The sequence below is a fragment of the Periplaneta americana genome, chromosome 14, assembly GCF_040183065.1.
Source record: "Periplaneta americana isolate PAMFEO1 chromosome 14, P.americana_PAMFEO1_priV1, whole genome shotgun sequence".
In the NCBI taxonomy this organism is placed as follows: domain Eukaryota; kingdom Metazoa; phylum Arthropoda; class Insecta; order Blattodea; family Blattidae; genus Periplaneta; species Periplaneta americana.
The window spans coordinates 56,289,393-56,310,486 of NC_091130.1; the positions used below are offsets into that span (position 1 = coordinate 56,289,393).

Consider the following 21,094-nt stretch of genomic DNA (forward strand, 5'->3'; position numbering starts at 1 on the left):
CGTAAAATAACCCAATAAAATAAAATAAATATCCAGTCAAAGATCTGTATCGCCCTGTCCAGAATACTGAGGTATTGGGATGTTTGAATGCATCCAGAATTATAAAGCAGAGAGTTTGAAACACAAATAAGAATCTCATTGCTTTACAATAATTATTCAGAAAGAGTCAAGATGTTCAAATTTATTAAATCTGATTAAGCCCTGTTAGATTTATTAGAAATTAGTTAATATAAATTGAGAAACATCACGAGAAATTGTTCGGATAGATGGATATCGGATAGAATTTTGAATCGGAAATTCCTCAGTATAAATTATAGATTTCGGCAGGAAAGTGTGTGGATGTTGATGAGGTTAATTTTTGGGATCAGGTTGTTGGGGGTCTTTATTGTAAAAACTCTTTATTTTTCAGCCAACTACATTTTAACACTACAGTTTACACTTCTACAACTTGACATGTAAACATACCAGTAAACAAATCTTGTAAAAAGGAAAAAAATAATCCCTGCAGTTAGTATTCTGTGTTTACAATGTTCATTTGTCAAAGTCACTTCCATCCGCTGCTCCGTGTACATTGTTGTGGTATTTCGCTGCGGGTGGCCGGATCCTCATAACAGTCACTGGCCACGTGGATTCTATCAAGTATTATCTGTATCATACTGGCTTAATGTGCATTTACACAAATTAACTCAATTTGAAAACATATTCAACTTAGTGTCTGCCTGAACCTAAACAATTTATTGTCTTTCACACTAGGGTGTCTTTTAGACCGATGAAAAAAATGTACAATAACGCTCGATAAGCATAAAAATGTTGCGGTTGCTCATGTTTCCATTTAGCGCTGTGATTAGTCGTGGACGCTATCGATTATATTGGATTTATACGACACTGGAACTTACCGTATGATTCATTCAATCCTAATGAATTTATTAGAAACTTTTCAAATTCTCTAACAATGCGATAGTTTTGATTAATCGAATCATTCATTAGGATTGATTCGTTAATACTTGTTATGGTAGGGATACAGTCTAATATATACAGTCACGAAGCTTGAGGTGATGAGAATACTAGGAACAATAGACTGTGCCGGTACTATTACGCATTGTCGGTAATGAGGCGATAGTAGCGATTCTAGTGGTTAGCAACTATCTATGGATGCATATTCCCTACATATTGAGCTTCGTGACTGTATTTACTAGACTGTTCTTCAGATTCGCTTGCATGCGAAAAAAGTTGAGGTCACAAGTCAAATCGACCGTTTCTATTGTAGATATAAATTCAATTTGAATTAAATGTGGCGTATACTTGAGCATATTTAACGTTTTCCTTACGTCTTATACAATGAAGGAAACAGACATCAAAGAGAATAAAGAAAACGTCAAAATTGTATAGCCTATTAGCCTAAACTCTATTAAAATTAAGATTTGTTCGGATTATTCTCTTGTTCATTTGGCTCTGTGTTTCACGAAACAAATATAATTTATGGATTTTGATATAAAGCTCAAACATGAGCTTTTAAAAAGTGAACACAGATTATGGTTTCGAATAACGTATTTTTTTTCTTCGGTTATAGGCTATTTTGAAAATGAACATTCCTGTATTAACATTATGTTACTGTTAATTGTTTGTGAATAGGCTCTTAATGACTATATTTATACCATAATAATATTTATTCCTTGGCAAGTGCTCATTAAATTTCTCAGTGAAGTGTTTTAGCTTGAAAAGTAATAATTAATATTAGAGGAGAAAAATTCGCTCTGGCGCCGAGGATCGAACCCGGGTCCTTGGTTCTACGTACCAAGCGCTCTCACCATTGAGCCACGCCGAAGTCCAATCCACGGCACCAGATCGAACTCCTCTCCTCCAGTGTTTTTCCTTTGTGGCCTGACTCCAAGTTGGGCATGTATGTTGACATTTTATATTAGGTCAACTGCCATTATACAAGGAGCGCACTCAGTTTAGTACTTGGTGGCCAGGATTTCACAGTAATATGCATAGTAATCTGTACAGAAATATGCACTGTTGCTAGAACGATCTAAGTAAAGATTATTATTTTTTGATCCTACGGAATATATCTGTTATGATAACAATATTAGAGGAGAAAAATTCGCTCCGGCGCCGGAGATCGAATCCGGGTCCTTGGTTCTTCGTACCAAGCGCTCTCACCATTGAGCTACGCCGAAGTCCAATCCACAGCACCGGATCGAATCCCGGCCACCAAGTCACTCAACTGAGTTCGCTCCTTGTATAATGGCAGTTGACTTAATATAAAATGTCAATATACATGCCCAAATTGGAGTCAGCCCACAAAGGGAAAAACATTGGAGTAGGGGATTGGGCTTGGGCGTAGCTCAATGGTGAGAGCGCTTGATACGTAGAACCAAGTACCCGGGTTCGATCCCCTGCTCCGGAACGATTTTTTCTCCTCTAATATTGTTACCATAACAGATATATTCTGTAGGACCAAAAAATAATAATCTTTACATAGATTGAAAAGTAATGGTTTTTTTTAAATAACATTTTTTTCTTTTAATGTGAAAAATATAATTTCCTTATTTTCGATGATCTAAAACTTACTATTATAATTTAATTTTTTTTTTATCAATTGGTGGAATAATATCGGCCGTTATATTCTAATAGGCCTAATATTTACTGGAACTTATTACATAACTCTGACAACAAAACAAATTTTAAACAATTAGATCATAGTGGTGTCAATAAATATATTTGATCTCTAAACGTAAAACGATTTCCTTTTAAATTCTGGCTAGATTTATTACCATAGTTTTAACTAAGATGTATCGTAACTTTTCCTGTGGAATGAAAACCTTTTACTCTTCGGACAGTAAGCTATTTCTTTGACCTTTAATGCCCCACACCCGGCTCTCAGAAATGTAAAATACGTGCAAACAGTCAAGTGATCTTAATTTCTGATTCCAGTATCAGACACATCCGAAGCGACAAACGTATTTACCTTCCGAGAACATATCGAAAAATCTTGAACACTTCTCCGACACAACTCTGGGCAGCTCAAGTCCTTGCAAGGACCCGCGTTTCAGCCAAGGAATCTGAAACATTAACACAATTTCGTCCTGATAACATATTATATGACTTAGAAAATCATTTTTTCTTTACTGTTATTATGTAAGCATTGGATTTTTTTTTTTTTAGCTGGAATTATATTTATCATAAGGATATTTAAAAAGTAGTTTTGAAGTAGAAGTTATTTCATTTCTAGAAGGAATTGAACATAAAAATTGAAGTTACAAATTACACATGGAAATTAATATCATGACAATCCTGCATTGTAATAATAAAGGTAAGACATTAATCCCTTTGGATGAACATTTGTATTTTTTCAAAACTTAAAAAATATATGCCGGAATAAGGTATAATGTGTCGTGCATTTGGAGCACGATTTCTCATTGAGAACATTCTGTCAAATGCTATTAACATCTATATATAGGTATTATAGAGTGTTAGTTGAAAGACCTAAGGGAAAAAGACTTTTGGGGAGGCCGAGACATATATTAAAATGGATTTGAGGGAGGTGGGATAACATGCTAGGGACTAGATAAATCTTGCTTAGGATAGGGACCGATGGCGGGCTTATGTGAGGGCGGCAATAAATCTCCGGGTTCTTTAAAAGCCATTTGTACTACTACTATTACTACTACTACTACTACCACCACTACCACTACTACTACTACTACTACTACTACTACTACTACTACTACTACTACTACTACTACTACTACTAATAATAATAATACTACTTCTACCAGCACTATTACCACCATTACCATTATTACTACCACTATCACCACCACTACTATTACTACCTCTACTACTAACACCACCACTACCACTACTACTACTACCACTACTATTACTACTACCACTATCACCACCACCACCACCACCACTACTACTACTACTACTGCTACCACCACTACTACCACCACCACCACAACCACAACCACTACTACTACTACCACCACTACCACTACCACTACCACCACCACTACCACTATCACTGCCACTACTACTACCATCACTACTACTACTACTACCACCACCATTACTGCTACTACTACTACTATTACTACTACTACTACTACCAGCACCACTACCAATATAGTACTACTACTACTCCTACTACCACTACCACTACTACTACTACTACTACCACTACTACTACCACCACTACTACTACCACTACTATTACTGCTACTACTACTACTACTACTATTACTACTACTACTACCAGCACCACTACCAATATAGTACTACTACTACTACTACTACTACCACTACTACTACTACCACTACTACTACCACTACTATTACTGCTACTACTACTACTACTACAACTACTATTACTACTACTACTACTACTACAACTACTATTACTACTACTACTACTACCAGCACCACTACCAATATAGTACTACTACTCCTACTACCACTACCACTACTACTACTACTACCACCACTACTACTACCACTACTATTACTGCTACTACTACTACTACTATTACTACTACTACTACCAGCACCACTACGGATATAGTACTACTACTCCTACTACCACTACCACTACCACCGCCATTATCACTACCACTACTACTACTACTACTACCACTACTACTACCACTACTACTACTACCACTACTATTACTGCTACTACTACTACTGCTACTACTACTATTACTACTACTACTACCAGCACCACTACGGATATAGTACTACTACTACTACTACTACTCCTACTCCTACTACCACTACCACCGCCATTATCACTACCACTACTACTACTACTACTACTACTACTACTACCACCACCACCACCACCACCGTGTGGCGGTATTGATGATGGGATGATGTAAAGCTATTATTATTGTTATTATTATTATTATTATTATTATTATTATTATTATTATTTTCATTATTACCGTCAAGCGCCGTAGCGTCATGTCTACGTCTCGCTTTATGGAATGAGCGCTGGTTTGAGTCCTCATGAAAGAAGAAATAACATTGTCTCATGAAATTTCGGCCAATGCATAGTACCATTACCACCAGGCATCATGATGAATTTGGTTCTGGCTGATAAGTACATCTGTTATCAGGCAGTACATTCCATTTGACATGTGTCAAAGGAAGAACAATTGTTTGTATACATCTGAAGTGTGACTAGTGTAACATGTACGCAGCTAATCGTCGATGTATGCAATGGAGAGGGAAAGGAACTGGCCATCCTACCTCAATATCTCCTGTCCTAGTTGCCTCACAAGTGATGTCTTATTGGTATCACTTGTGAGGTTCAAACCTGTCTTCGGACGGTTGACTAAACAATCCGGTTTTGCGAGCCAGCAATAGCGGCTGGGGGTGGGGGGGGATCATCGTGACACTGATAATGATAACCATGCGTTATTCCCATATTGGTTGGACAATCTTGGTTCTCAATTATATTTTTCAATTAAAATGTCTTGTCTTCCTAATAATTAACAAAAAGTCATAAACGTAGAAATATGAATTGTACGATCAGTAACAATTTTTAGCCACGTCAGTATTGTACAGAATGTCACAAGAGTTGAATTTGTATTATCCCAATTTTCAATTCGTTCTGCAAGATACATAATATTTATTCATGTGCAGTAATATTTTGTAATTAGGAGAAATTAATGTTTGTTTGGTTAAGGGTAATTAATTTAATATCTCGAAGACTAGATTTGAAATGACAGACTGGATTATTGCAATGTGTGAATGTTGTGCTCATTTCATTATAGTGTTTATTGCACGCATCGCTCATGCTCAGTTCTAGAATCCTCGCAATATATTTTGTAGGTGGAAAGGTCCGAGTTTAATAAGCTGAATGGTTGTTGTGTTCTTTGATGTTGGCAACACTTCATTAAAACTCGTTCCCAATGTGTCGTTCCACACACGTGTTGCATCTCGGTCTCGTACACATGTTAATGAAATATCCACAACGAATTAAAGACCACTAACTTATGTAATTACGAATAATAATCGTCTTCTTTGTATAATAAAATTCTTACTAACTTGTAATATTTGAAATCAGAGCGAATAATAGGATATTCTTTTGTATATCACTTTCTTTGACAGGTAGAAATGGTTCTGTTATGCGTTACGCCCTACTTACAAAAATGTAATGTTGACTTAACGTACGAGAGTGCCTTTTCACAATGAAATGAAAGCTAAATGTAAATGTTTTGAATATTATCTGTTGTTTTGAAAAAAAAAAAAAACTACTGAAATGTAATAATGAGTTATTAAGTATTTAAATACCTTAAGTGGAAAAATGTGAGCAAAGTGAGACAAGTGATATTTAGAGAAAAAGCTCATATAAATATTAAGATGAGTCCCAAGAACCCTTGCAAGGATGAGTACTCGTGTACAGACCGATTATTTAGTCCTGACAGCTCAGCGACGCGAAAGAGGGGAAGTAATAGGAGGAGTGGGGAGAGTTCCGGAGTAGAATTAAGGGCGAGCGGTCGGTAAAGGAATGCAGTACAGCTTAATTGTACTGGAAACATACCGCTCTACCGCACGCATGACATCTGATCACTCCGAAGGCAAGCGAGTGAATAACCCAAACACCCCTTGGCGTAACTAAATGGACTCGCTTGACTCGGGCGCAGATCGCCGGCAACTGTCAGGACTAAATAATCGTACTGTATCTCTTGGCTAATTTTTCCTCCTTTCTCCCACATTGATTGATTAATAAATTCATTCATTCATTCATTCATTCATTCATTCATTAATTCACTCATTCATTCATTCATTCATTTATTCTTCCTTTCTTCGTTCATTCATTCATTCATTCTTCCTTTCTTCGTTCATTCTTCATTCATTCATTCTAGATACAGATCCGAAATAGAAGAGGAACAGTAGTTTATTTAATGATATATATATATATATATATATATATATATATATATATATATAGAGGCCTACTATCCTACTCGTTATAGAGATTAAAGATAAGTATGATATGATGCATGATTAATGTAATAATAATAATAATAATAATAATAATAATAATAATAATAATAATATCAAAATATATCTTCAAGAACTGGAACTTTTAGCCCTTTCTGGCCGTCTCGTGTGGGACCACCACCTTCATAAAATCATCACCCTTGCATGTACAATAGTTATATTACCGGTTGTTCTGTATGGTTGTGAAACTTGGACTCTCATTCTGAGAGAGGAACGGAGATTAAGGGTTTTGAGAATAAGGTTCTTAGGAAAATATTTGGAGCTAAGCGGGATGAAGTTAGAGGGGAATGGAGAAAAATATACAACGTAGGACTGCACGCATTATATTCTTCACCTGACATAATTAGGAATATTAAATCCAGACGTTTGAGATGAGCAGGACATGTAGCACGTATGAGTGAATCCAGAAATGCATATAGAGTGTTATTTGCGAGTCCGGAGGGAAAAAAACCTTTGGGGAGGTCGAGACGTAGCTGGGAGGATAATATAAAAAATGGACTTGAGGGAGGTGGGATATGATGCTAGGGGCTGGATTAATCTTCTTCAGGAAGAGACCGATGGTGGGCTTATGTGAGGGCGGCAATGAACCTCCGGGTTCCTTAAACGCTATTTGTAAGTAATAATAATAGTAATAATTTGACTTTTAACTTCAATTCCATTTCCTGGAAAAGTAGTCTCCTATAACTACTGCAAAGTCATCCTCATCAATGATGTGGTGCAAACAGGAAGCCACTGAATGTATCACAATATTGCTCAAGAGACCAACTTCGTAGCACTCATAAAGGAAATATTTTACGGAGCTACTTACCACAGATATCTCTAGATTTGTCTCCAAACTCTGAACATTCCGGTATGGCACCATATAAGCGAGTTGTCACCGCAATGTTCTATCTAATAGCAGATAATAATAAATTTTCCAGTGTTGAAATAGTCGAGGCATTGCGAAATTGAAGCAGAAACAAGGAATCGCTACATTCCGAATTCAACTCCTTTGTGAAACCTCCGACTTCCATTCTCCCCACCCCCTTTCTAGCAGTGTGCCAACCGGCGTCTTTGATGCCAAGATTGATAACCGCTTACATTGTTTTGGAGCAGTATTATGTAAATAGCCAGAAAGCCAAGACACTAATTTACTCAAACGAACGGTCCAGCAACATACTTTGAAGAGATAGGATTCGATACTCGAGGTTGAATATCGTGCCCCTGATTTCTGCCAGTTTCTCCTACCTACGATGTCTGGGCAATACAGTAGTGAAAAGTAATAGTAAGAAGGGATACAGTTGATAGCTGGTTTATAGTACCTCTATCTTCCGGAGTATGCTACTCTGAGAGCGTAGAAAATCTCATTTTTGAGGCAGGGATTCCTAGGCCTACCTATATGGAAAAATTCGTTAACCGCGATGATAGACCGACGAGCGAGGATGGAACGAAATAAAACGAATAGGCACTACTTATGACGATGCGCACCATTGTTGTCAAGTGATTAAAGGTTTTAAAACTGATTTGTTATTGAAGATATTAAACCTTTAGGTCTATTTACAGAAGAAGACACAGCAAATTGCACGTGTATGGAGAATCGATGTTGCCATTATAAACACCATGGTGGAAGCCCGTGGTCCAGGCAGCACAGAAGTTTTCTTCGGATATTCCGTTTTCCTATGACATTCGAACAATTCTCCATAATCATCATCATCCATTCAAACCCACCGCCTGTGGTGCACTTTGGATAATCTCTGACGAACTAAAGGGTTGCGATTTTTGGCATTAGCGACATCTAAGAGCACGCTTGTAGATTCGGGTTAGTATGGACCAGTTACGTTCCTTCATATGGACAAAACAAAGTTATCATTATTCACTATGTTGTCTGACAGTTAACCATATCTCTCTCTCTCTCTCTCTCTCTTCATGTCAAACTCTCGTGCGAACATTTAAAGAGTCATTAATATACTAGTAGAGTCAGAAAGTATCGGAACTTTGGGTGGCAACTTCTCTGCCTTGTCTGTATGGTAAGTGACCTACTTTCCAGGCGTATAGACTCAGTGCGAACACGTGTAGATACCTTTGTTGCAGATGGTCACTTCCCACAGAGCGCTTGTCGCATGAATTTTCACCTCTTCGGTTGACGGAAACTGCCATCCCTTGAGTAGGAATTTGACCTTTGGAAATAAATATAAATCTGCTGGAGCAAGATCTGGGGAATATGGTGGCTGTGGAGGGGCAGGTATTTTGTGTTGTGCGAGGATTTCGCTGATCAAGAGCGACCGATGTGCTGAGGCATTGTCACGATGGAGAACCCAATTTTGTCCTTGCCACAAGTTGGGGGGGGGTCTTCTTCGTCGAACTGCGTCACGAAGACGCCGAAGAATTGCAACATACGCCTCCATACTGACAGTTCGACCCTCAGGAATAAACTCGAAATGTACGAGACCCTGGATATCGAAGAACAGTTCAAGCATTACTTTCCCCTTTGATCGGTCGGCACGAAATCTCTTTTGCCGTGGTGAGCCGGGAGATTTCCACGTTGAAGACTGCCGCTTTGGCTGCGGGTCGTAAAGGAAACACCATGTCTGTGATCACTCTGTGTAAGAGCGTTGGATCCTAGTCCACCCTGTCAATCAGGTCTCCACTAACCAATTGCCGCTCTTTCCGCTGCTCATCTGTTAGGCCTCTTGGAACAACGTGCTCACACACACATGTTGCATGTTCAAATCATTGTGGAGAATAGACTGCACAGAACCATGCGAAATGCCTAACAAAGTAGCCACATCATCTATTGACTGTCTGCGGTTTCGTCTGATTTATTTTGCAACTGAAGCTATCATTTCTTCCATTCTTGCCGATCTGGGTCTTCATGAACGTGGATCATCATCCGTTGAAAGACGGCCACTTGTGAAGCGCTTGTGCCACTCATATACTCGGGTCTGAGACATTGCTTCTTCTCCATACGCTTGGCGCATGAGTGCCAAAGTCTCAGTAAATGTTTTACCGAGTTTAACACAAAATTTAATGTACCTCTCTGCCTTTTCAAGCTCATTTTAACACATATACCTACACTTCTTCAATAAACGAAGTGGAAAGCTGCACTGTATTACACGTCTTCACTAAACGAAGCTGAGAGCTGCACTGTATTTCGATTGGATTCCGGCTGTGTGTCTTTCCCATTCTCATGCGCAGCCGTACTGAGTCTACACGCCTGGAGAATAGGTCACATACCACACGAGTAAGGCAGAGAAGTTGCCTATAAAGCATGGCGTTGCCAATCGAAGTTCCGGTACTTTCTGACTCTACTACTATTTTAATGACTCTATAGTGGAATGGAGATTGGAAGATGTTGATGTCTAGCATGGGAATACGTAAGAGCCCCGAGAAAACTCTGAGACCTTGTCCGCCACGAGTATGGATTTTTCAATGAATGCTGATGGCCTACAGACCAGTCACCACAGGGATTTTAATTTTATGCACACTTTATGAACTGATATTGTAGCTCAGCAGCTAATAACAGAAATATTCAGCACATAGCACATTGCATGCAAATTAGGCCTGCATTAAGAATTAAAGACGGCAATAAAATTCTGATTGTAAATCAATATATCAGAAATGTGTACTTTATCACCGAAATAATACAAATAAAAACACACTTCTTTATTGTTGGTGCATGTAGATAACCAGATTGCATTAGTCCGGTCGTTATGAGAGTTACGGAACTGCGACAGGGCTGCTCTCTATGTCTGCCTACCTTGTTATTCGTAATTTATATACATTTCTTTTAAAAGTTTATTCATAATGTATATGTACTAGTGAGCAATAGTTTAAATAAACAAAAGCATGGATAAAAAGCGTATAAGCAAGGCCTCTCAAGAGCCTAAACAAACCAAACCTAACTTGTCACTGATTTTAAATCTAACGAAAACTCGCTTTATATCATATACATTTGTTTAACTAGTTGAAGCTGGTTCTAATGGTAACATACGAGCTGTTCAGAGCAAAAGTGGTGTAAGTAAAAAATGTGTAATAAGGGTTAAAGTAAACATTCTGTAAAATACAGCGCAAAATAGCAATTAATATTAATTTTATTTAAACTATTAGTAGTCGGTGGATAGCACGACGGACATATTAATTGCTACTTTGCGCTGTATTTTACAGAATTTTTACTTTAAACCTCATTACCCAATTCCGACTTACACCACTTCTGCTCTGAACGGCTCATATAGACTATACATTTCTTAGCAAAGTAATGGAAACAAAGGGAACATGAAACCGTTTATATTAATATTTATATAGAAATTTCAAACACGGTATAGGCCTACTGTTATTTACAGCATATCTTGCAGACTGGAATGATGCTCCACAATGTTCTGTTTTCGAGATTTAATTTCTGATCGAGAAATAAAATATGACGTTGGTGATAAGCTAATGTATTAAATTTTATTTGTATTCAAGATTCATATGTTCCATGTGATTTATACCCTAAATTTTTTCAACTTCTTGATCGTCCATCTCTGCTTCGGCATGTGGCCGTGAGGCCAGCAGCCGGCTGGTCGGTCTTGGCTCTTCGTGGGCTGTAGTGCCACGGATTATTATTATTATTATTATTATTATTATTATTATTATTACTATTATTTTCAACTTCTAAAATTGAAAGTTGTGGCGTTTACAGGAAAGGATACATATATCATCCGGATTACACACTTTTAAACCTGTATAACTAATGATTTGGTAAATATGTTATATAAAAACTTTCCTGTATTTATATATAGGGGTTTCAATGTCTTTGATATCTTCTGATTGCCTTTCTCCATTTTTTCTCTATCGCGCCACAAATCATCTTCCAAATTTTTTGATGTCACCACTGCTGTTATCCCAACTCGCCAGGCAGTTCTTAGGCTTCCTTCTTCCTTCCTTCTGGTATCCACTCGAATACACGTTTGGGAAGTCTGTCTCATTTCATCCTTTACACGTGCCCATACCTCCTCAACTGATTTGTTGAGATGCCATTCAAAGTTATTGTGTGTTTGACTCCCATTTTTTGCCTAATAACTTAATTTTTTATTTTTTCTCTTCTTGACGTTCTGAATGCTCGACGTCAAAAATCCATTTCTGTTCCCAATAATTTCCAATACTTTTCCAATAATCTCCTGTGTTAATTAAGTTAATTAACACAGGAAAGGATACCTTTATAATAAAATATGTAGCGAGGCTATAAATGATAAAATCATTGAACTGTCATCTAGATTTAAATATCTGGACTGTTACATTGGCTGTGAGACGACTTTAACAATATTGGTAAAAACTGTAAATTATAACAAATCTATGGGAATTATTAACCGCTTACTCAAATTCTTTACGCTCGCTCCAGGAATATAAAAGAAATAATATTAATAATAATAATAATTTATTTTAGCTGGCAGAGTTAAGGCCGTAAGGCCTTCTCTTCCACACAACCAGCAAAAAGTGTATATACATATGCATGAACTTACAAAGAATTCAACAATTTGATTTAGATGAGAGTTACATGTATACAAGAGTTATTTACGAATTAAACAACAAAATACTATGAACTATTAATTAAACACTGAAATAAACTGGGTAGCAGAATTAAACTAAAATACATAGAATGTTAATATATTTCAAATTATATTAGATAATAGAAAGAGATTATTATGAGACAATTTTGAAAATGCAGCACAATCAGGATGATGTCTAAAGAAAAAAAGCAACAGTGTAGTCAGTAATATTTTAAATCAGTATGATTGGAGTGAAATGCTAATAAGGTTATCTTTTAAGCTGTTCTTAAAGGTGTTTGTTGTCTTGCAGCCCCTAATACTTTGTGACAAGGAATTCCATTGACGCGAGGTGGATATTGTAAAAGATGAGGAATAACAAGATGTTCTATGAAGAGGTATATTTAGCGTGCCACAGATAAGTGATCTGGTATTTACGTCGTGGTTAGAGTATAGATAAGAGAAACGAGACGAAAGGTAATTTGGTGTTGAGGTGTGCAGAATTCGAAAGAGTAAAGACAAAGAGTGTAAAGTTCTGCGTTCTTTAAGTCGGAGCCACGAGAGACTTGCGAAGGACGGTGATATGTGATCATATCGTGGGATGTTGCACACGTATCTGATGCACATATTCTGAGCTCGCTGTAACTTGACTGACAGTTCAGAACTTAGATCACTTAACAAAACGTCACAATAATCGAAGTGCGGCATTACTAGGGTTTGTACTAGGGTAAGTTTTAGTTGCTGGGGCAAGAAGTTTCTCAAGCGACTCAAAGAGTGAAAGGAGGAACAGATTTTCTTTATCGTTTCTTTAACTTGAAAATTCCAACTTAGATTATTATCAAAAAAGAAGCCAAGATTTTTTACGACAGATGAATAAGGGATTAGCGTGTTGTTAAGGGTAACAACTGAAAGATTACTGTTATTAAGGGAGTTAACTACACGCTTATGTCCAATAATTATGGCTTGAGTCTTACTTGGGTTAAGTGCGAGTCCGAAATTGGCCGCCCAAGTGGAGACAGTGGCTAGGTCACAATTTAACTTGTCAATCGATTCATTGATCGTATTGGGTCTGGAATGTATGTAAAGTTGTAGGTCGTCGGCATAGAGGTGATATCGGCAATACTGTAAGTTCTTTGATACGTCATTAATGTAGATAGAGAAAAGTAGTGGTCCTAATACGGAGCCCTGCGGCACTCCCGCCTTTGTGTATCGCCATTGGGAGAATTGATTATCAAGTGAAACACACTGTTGGCGGTCCCGTAGGTAGGAGTCCATCCAGCTCAAGGTATTGTCTGATAGGTGCAAAGTTTTCATCTTTGCAAGAAGCAAGTAGATATCAACAGAACCAAAGGCATTGCTGAAATCGAGAAGAGTTAGTGCCGTTACTTCACCCCTATCCATAGCTTCACGGATGTCCTCGGTCACTTTAAGTAGGGCTGTAGTAGTGCTGTGTCCATGCCTAAAACCCGATTGATAGTCATCGAGGAGTTTGTGTTCGTCGAGATAGTTCGTAAGTTGTCCGTGTACAATATGTTCTAATGCTTTTGAAAGAGTGGGAAGAATTGATATCGGTCTGTATTGGTTTACTGTAGAAGGTGTGTTAGATTTAGGTAAAGGTTTCACTAATGCCATTTTCCAGAGTGAGGGGTAGGACCCAGTCATAATAGATGCATTGAATATATGGGTGACGGTCGGCAGAATCACATCTATTATTTTATACAGGAGAGTGATATTTATATTGTCTACACCTTGGGCTTTAGATTTCATACATCGCAGCGTCTTCATTACGTCAGTCGGGTTAATGTATTTAAAGAAGAATTTATCCCATACAGGTTGGGGGCAAGATCTGAGAAATTCAAGAGTCTCTTTTTTATGTAATGGTTCAGGTGGAGCAGTGACGAAATGTTCATTTAGGCTATTGAGTGACAAGTTGATGTTATCTACCCGAGGCCTATAACACTTTACCAAAATCTAGATTGTGCACCAATATGCCTGGGTTAAGTCCCAAATCTCTCCGCAGTGCATATGAAGAGAAGACATATGTCACTGTTGATAGTGATTCGTCCGTCGAACGGAGACGTTAAGCCTGGCGGCCCCCTTGGTGCTATTCGACAGGAGTAGGCTACGTGCCGGCACCGGGTTTCCCCTTCTCCCTTCCTCATCATCATCATCACTACTCATTCCATACACTACACTTACACATACACTCACCCTACAACAAGACATAACACTCCACAGATGCACATAATGTACAGCGTGGCCCGCCAAAGTAGTGTGCAACTAGAAAATGGGTTACAGTCCTGCCATCTATCCGCAATATGCGGAATCCGAATCACGTAAAGTGAAGTGGATAGGCATTGGATACATACATACATACATACATACATACATACATACATACATACATACATACATACATACATACATACACTTTCCGGGGTTTTTCCTCAACCCAATACGAGCAAATGCTGGGTAACTTTCGGTGCTGGACCCCGGACTCATTTCACCGGCATTATCATATCCATTTCATTCAGACGCTAAATAACCTAGATGTTGATACAGCGTCGTAAAATAACCCAATAAAAATATATACATTTTACCAAAACCAATACTTTCGTATGGCAGCGAAGTGATAGAAGGCCATAGCTCAGGCGGTAACGCGTTTGCTTGCTGATCTGGGGATGCGCTTTAGCGTGGGTTCAATCTCCGCTTGGGCTGATTACTTGATATGTTTTTTCCGAGGTTTTCCCTAATTATAAGACGAATGACAGGTAATTCCTAGCGCATCCACGACCTCATTACGCTAAACACAATTTCGACGCTAAATAACTTTGTAGTTGATATAGCGTCATAAAATATCCCACTAAAAATTAACAAACAAAATCAGGGCCAGTGAAATAAAGTAGATCTACCAGGTGTACAAGTAATATGTGCAAGAAGAATATGAGATGTTCATTTGTGAGCATATGGTGGCGCTAACTTTTTTTTTAAGAAAATAAGTGATATTGCTGCGTCCAAATTAGTGGTTTGTTAACGTCCCTAGGGTTCTAAATGGTGTTGACGAATTGGACACATGCATTATTACCAAGTAACGGGTCATTTCGTCTGGGTAAAAGTGAAACATGTAAATTTTATTATGGATGAGAGATATTTGCGTGAACAAGTCATGATTTCTTTCTCATGAATTTGTATGCAAACTTGACAACGTAGCCTATGGTTTAGAAGGTTAGTGGTTATTTCCATATAAAAACATAATGGCCAACCTCCACAAGCTCAAGGACCATCTCAACAGTCTTATGAGTACATATCACAAATACTTCCTTTCGTAGGACCACACAAAATTATAGCCTACATGTGGTCACAAAAGACGGATAGGCTATATGTACTGGTATTATGTGAAACAAATAAAGCATGTTGTGTCCCTTTGTAGAATAGCAGAAGAAGCTCACATGTGTTGTATTATACTTCCCTACAATATTGTATGTTGTGTTCTTTGTTTTGGTATAGTGAACGCTATTTATTTTCTTACCGCTAAGTGGCAATTTCATTGTCCGCAGCTACGCTACAAAGTTGTAAAAGAATCTCTTTGAATGTCACTCATTGTTATCACTAATTGTTATTACATATAAATGAAAATAAAACATTACTTTATTTAAAAGCCTTTTACACGAAGTATTATATAATAATATTAGGCCTATATAACCATATAGGACTAGGAGAGATGGTGGTGCACAACTTCTAATCACTAAATTGTGCAGCAATATGCCTGGGTTAAATCCCAAATCTCTCCACAGTGCATATGAAGGGAAGGCATATGTCACTGTTGATAGTGATTCGTCCGTCGGATGGGGACGTTAAGTGTGGCGGCCCCCTTGGTGCTATTCGACAGGAGTAGGCTACGTGCCGGCACCGAGTTTCCCCTTCTCCCTTCCTCACTTTCATCATCTTCACCCATTCTCTACATTACACTTACACGAACACTTAACATACACTCACCCTAATACATGACATAACTCTTCACACAGATACACATCATGCATAACGTGGCTCGCCGAAGTGGTGTGCAATTTGAAAATGGGTCACAGTCCTGCCTTCTAGCCGCAGTATGCGGAACCCGAATCACGCAAGTGAAGTGGGTAGGCAATAGTCACACACACACACACACACACACACACACACACACACACACACACACACACACACACACACACACTTTGATTTTGTATCACAAAAGTGTTATTTGTTATTAATGTCTCAAAAATGCGTAATTTGTTGTAACCTATCGGGGGCAAAGGCTAATTGGGATTTCTCGGTCTCTGATCAAGTCAATTTTGTGTTAGAACTGATATATTTAACCATTGTGGTGAATTTCGGTGTGAAGTCCGGAGGATCTAATAAAATTAGTCAAATCCACTTTCCTCGCCTCCACGCTGGAGCCCCCTGGGATCTTGTAAGATGCGAAACAGAGAGTGATGTGAGGAAAGCAACGGGAAGCTTCCGCATTTATCTTTCCTAAGAAGAACTGCAGACTTGACATGTGAGTGGGTGACGAAAGAATAATGCTCAACCTGATCAGGAAGAGAAAAAGAAATTTGCTGGTTCACTGGCTAACAAGAAACAGCCTACTGAATTATACACTAAAAGGAATGATGAACGAGAGAAAAGTTCGGGGCAGAAGAAATCAGATGATAGCATTAAGATAATATATATGGATCGTATGCGAAGACTAAGAGGAAAATAGGAAAAATTGGAGAATGCTGGATTTGCAGTGAAAGACCTGGCCTTGGGCAGAAAACTATGAATTAATGAATGAATGAACCTATAAGTATAAGAAAGACAATTTATAAATTCATAATACTTCGAAATTTTATCACTAAAGAGGCATTGAGAATAATATTTTTAGCTTCAGTACAAACATTAATACAATATGGTATAATAAATTGGGGTGGAGTAGCATCATCTGTACTTAATCTATTAATTTTATAACACAGAAGATTAATAACAATTTGTCTGAACAAAAATATAGATTACCTAACAAATTTATTTGTATAGATTTTAAAGTATTAACTATTGAAGAAGTTTATTAACTTACTACCACGGAAATCAAATAAAATATAAATCTAATCGACATGAATATCGTACTCGAAAACAAAAGTCTACTTTCCCATGAATTAAGTTTAAATGTCATACAAGTGCAGCACTTAGACATGGTGCTAGTTTCGGCCCAAGACTTTGTAATAAACTTACAAACCATTGTCCAAATTTGAAATATTTTAAAATTGAACTTTTAAAAAAGAAATTTATAAAATTATTCATTATAGGCTATATAATATTAACAAATATGCGTATTTTTTTATCTTTTTATTCATGTTTTTATTGAATATTACTGGCTTCTGTCTGATTGTCAATTTATATTAAATGTGTTTCTTTGATCTTGTGTGTTATTTATCGGTTTGAATTAAGTTAATTACTGTATTTAGTAAACTGTCTTTGTACATTTTATGATATATTATTGGCTAAGACCACACCGTACACGAGCCTGGCTCTTACTGTAGTGGCTAGAAACATTTTGTTTTATAATTTTAATTTGTACTCACTTTGCCTACTAGCTAGCTAAATACAGTAAATAAAACCTATCTTCTGATAGAGTTGTTAACCAACAATATGAATACACGAAAATTAAAATATGAGGAGCGTATTTTACCACTTATTATGCTAGTATAAATAATAATACAATGATCAAAAGACTTCTGGACATAAGTTAGTTAAAATAAACCAACATAAATAACGTATAGGTAATGTATGTATGTATGTATAGTACGTCTCAAATGAGAGCCACTTGGAATGTGCAATTGGACACACTTACCGCAGGGAGCAAGTAGGCACGCGACTCCGAGCAGGTTCCATGTAAACAACGCTGAGTTGCCATGTCTCCCTTCTGAAGACTGGAGTGAACCTTCGTGTGCGTCTTGTAAATAGAGAACTAAAACACGAATACCTCCTATTCAAAGTCTGTTGAGTCACTATTTAAATCAATTACACAAGATTCCAAGCTAGCTTCTAAGGAGCGATAATCACTTTCTTCTGTCTTTTCATGTTCGATATAAGGGACATGAGCCATATTCCGACACTCTAAGCTTTGAAAATTTATATTTATTTTTTCGTTCAACATGGAAACTTTATAATTTGTATACATTTAGTATATTTACATAAATACTTAGAAAAAAATATTTCAGGTATGTATGTACAGTGAAATTCAAACAGCAGAACAAATTTGAAAAGTTTACAAAGTGTCGGAATTGCGACCCTGTGGTCCTAATTCTGACACATGATGTACCTTAATTCCGACACATAAACAAATTTAACAATAACCTTATGAAACATTAAGGCGGCCTTACGTAAATGAAATTAATTACTTCTAAACCATTTTCATTATATTTATTACTATAATCATCAAGTTAAATAAAGCTAAACACGTTCAATATGGTGACACAATACAAGTAGGATGATTTGATAAAAAAAAAACAAGGTAGAAAATATTAACACATATTCTTGATTGAAACTTTGGTACATAGAAACTGGATAGAAAAATCCTTTGACTGGAGAAACACATTAGCAGTCTTCTTCACAATTAGGACAAATGAAGGATCCTCGAAAATCAGCACTTATGTCAGCACATTCTTCATGCACATACTTCTTACATTTACAGCACATTCGCATATCGGCGACTCTGTCCACCATACATATTGTGAAAAACCAGCTTTCTTTTCTCTTTGAAGGCATTCCACTTGGTATTGCTTCTTGATAATCCTCCACACACGTAGTTTTACTGGGACATTCGGAAATTTTCTTTGGAAGTTTTGATGCTATAGACTTTGGAAGATTCTTCGTTTCTGTCTTGGTGAATAAGGATTTCATTATACGTTGAGCTTTTGCGTTCACAGCGGGACGTCTTGGCTTGGTTTTCTTCTCCTTAAGTTTGGGTGAAGTCAAAATTTCTGTGAAGCTTGTTGACAGCCTTTCGCATTCACAGGGGCTCCACTATCATTAGCACATTCAGTGACTTATGAGTTGCAAGGCTCACTGTTACCGTCACTCTCCTCGTCAGATTCTAACCCCTCTCTATCTTTTTTGGGTGGTTGCAGAAAATATTGTGACTTTTATTCCAACAATAATGACTTTCTATTTCTGAATTTAAACACTCCCGTCAGCAATGGGTATTGCACTCCACAGACGACAATGACAATTCACGTGGATTATTGAGGACAACAATGTACTCCTAATCTCAACTAATGTTCACAAAGCACTATTTACAAAAACAAAACTGTCAGTTCTCAGTTCACAGTTCGTTTGCCTTGGCTAGTTCTTCTAGCTCATTCACTCAATTTCACAGTATATCGAACCCAAGACTTCCAGGGACAGTCCACTGAACTTCGAACTCAAGTTCCGGATGTGTTGCTTCCGCCTGGACGCTGCCACGGTTACTCAAGTTCACTGCGTGTCGAACCAAAGACTCCCGGACGCGTTGCTTTTGCCTGAACGCTGCCACAGTTACTCAGCTCACTCGCATGTCGAACCTAAGACTCCCGGACGCGTTGCTTCTGCCTGGACGCTGCCACAGTTACTCAGCTCTCGGCCCAACGAACCCAAGACTCCTGGACGCGTTGCTTCCGCCTGGGCGCTGCTGATTCACAAACTGAACTCGCTGTCCAAACTAAACTGACTGTGGAGCTCACTTGCCTTCTATTTATCGATAAATCTCACTTCTGGAACGTACTGCTTCCCGAAGTTTCAACGGATGTCGCGAGGCTTGCGCTTCTGGAGACTTCTGTTTCTCGCTGCTTCTTTTCCCCCTTCACCTCGCACAGCCCAGCGCCCAAGCACTTGCCGAAGCCCACGTTTCCTTTCCCCGCGCAGCGCCCCAGTGCCCACTGAAGATCGCCCCCTTCTCTCCGCGCGCCTAGCTTCTCGCGCGCCCTCACTTCTGCCGGACGCGCGCCACGTCTTACAACATGGCGCTACAATATAAATCAGAAGGAGCGAATGCATTATGTGGTGTTACCTCAGGGTTAAATGGACAGATCCCAGTGGCCCAAAACCCAGACATGATATTGTTAGGGGTCATGGACTTCAACCAAACGTCGGAAAAGTTCTCCCAAACCTTGCTTTCGTAACGGTTCTTTCGCCATGATTGCTCCAGTACCGCAAAACTGCCGGATCCTAGTATTGTTCGAAGGGTCCGAAAACTGTCTTGTCTAGAGACTGCAATTCGTGTGTGCAATTACTTGGCAAGCAAAACAATGTTATGTCATGCTCATCTGCTACATGAACGATATTGGCATCAAGGTGAGATTTTGCACCATCGAAAATGAACAAGGATTTGCCGACAGTTTTAAGTTTAGCAAAATGAGCTAGCCATTTAATAAAGACCTGACACGTCATTGAGCCCATTTCTGTCATTTCAACAGCTGTGCCTGGGGGCATGTCATCACCCCATTCAGGTCGTCTTCTTTTTCCTTTGAAGACAATCATAGGAGGAATTCCTTGATCTATTGCGTTGCAACAAGCTACAA

General features: G+C 38.1%; 1 protein-coding gene across 1 annotated transcript in view; it reads right to left on the reverse strand.

The window, feature by feature from the left end:
* Positions 1-379: 379 nt before the first annotated feature.
* Positions 380-21,094, reverse strand: part of LOC138713311 (uncharacterized) — a 157,571-nt gene continuing 136,856 nt past the window's right edge. Inside the window, exon 5 of the mRNA XM_069845296.1 lies at positions 380-3,065. Coding sequence (XP_069701397.1) covers positions 2,940-3,065 — 126 coding nt within the window. The 3' untranslated portion in view covers positions 380-2,939. The remainder of the gene's footprint in view (positions 3,066-21,094) is intronic.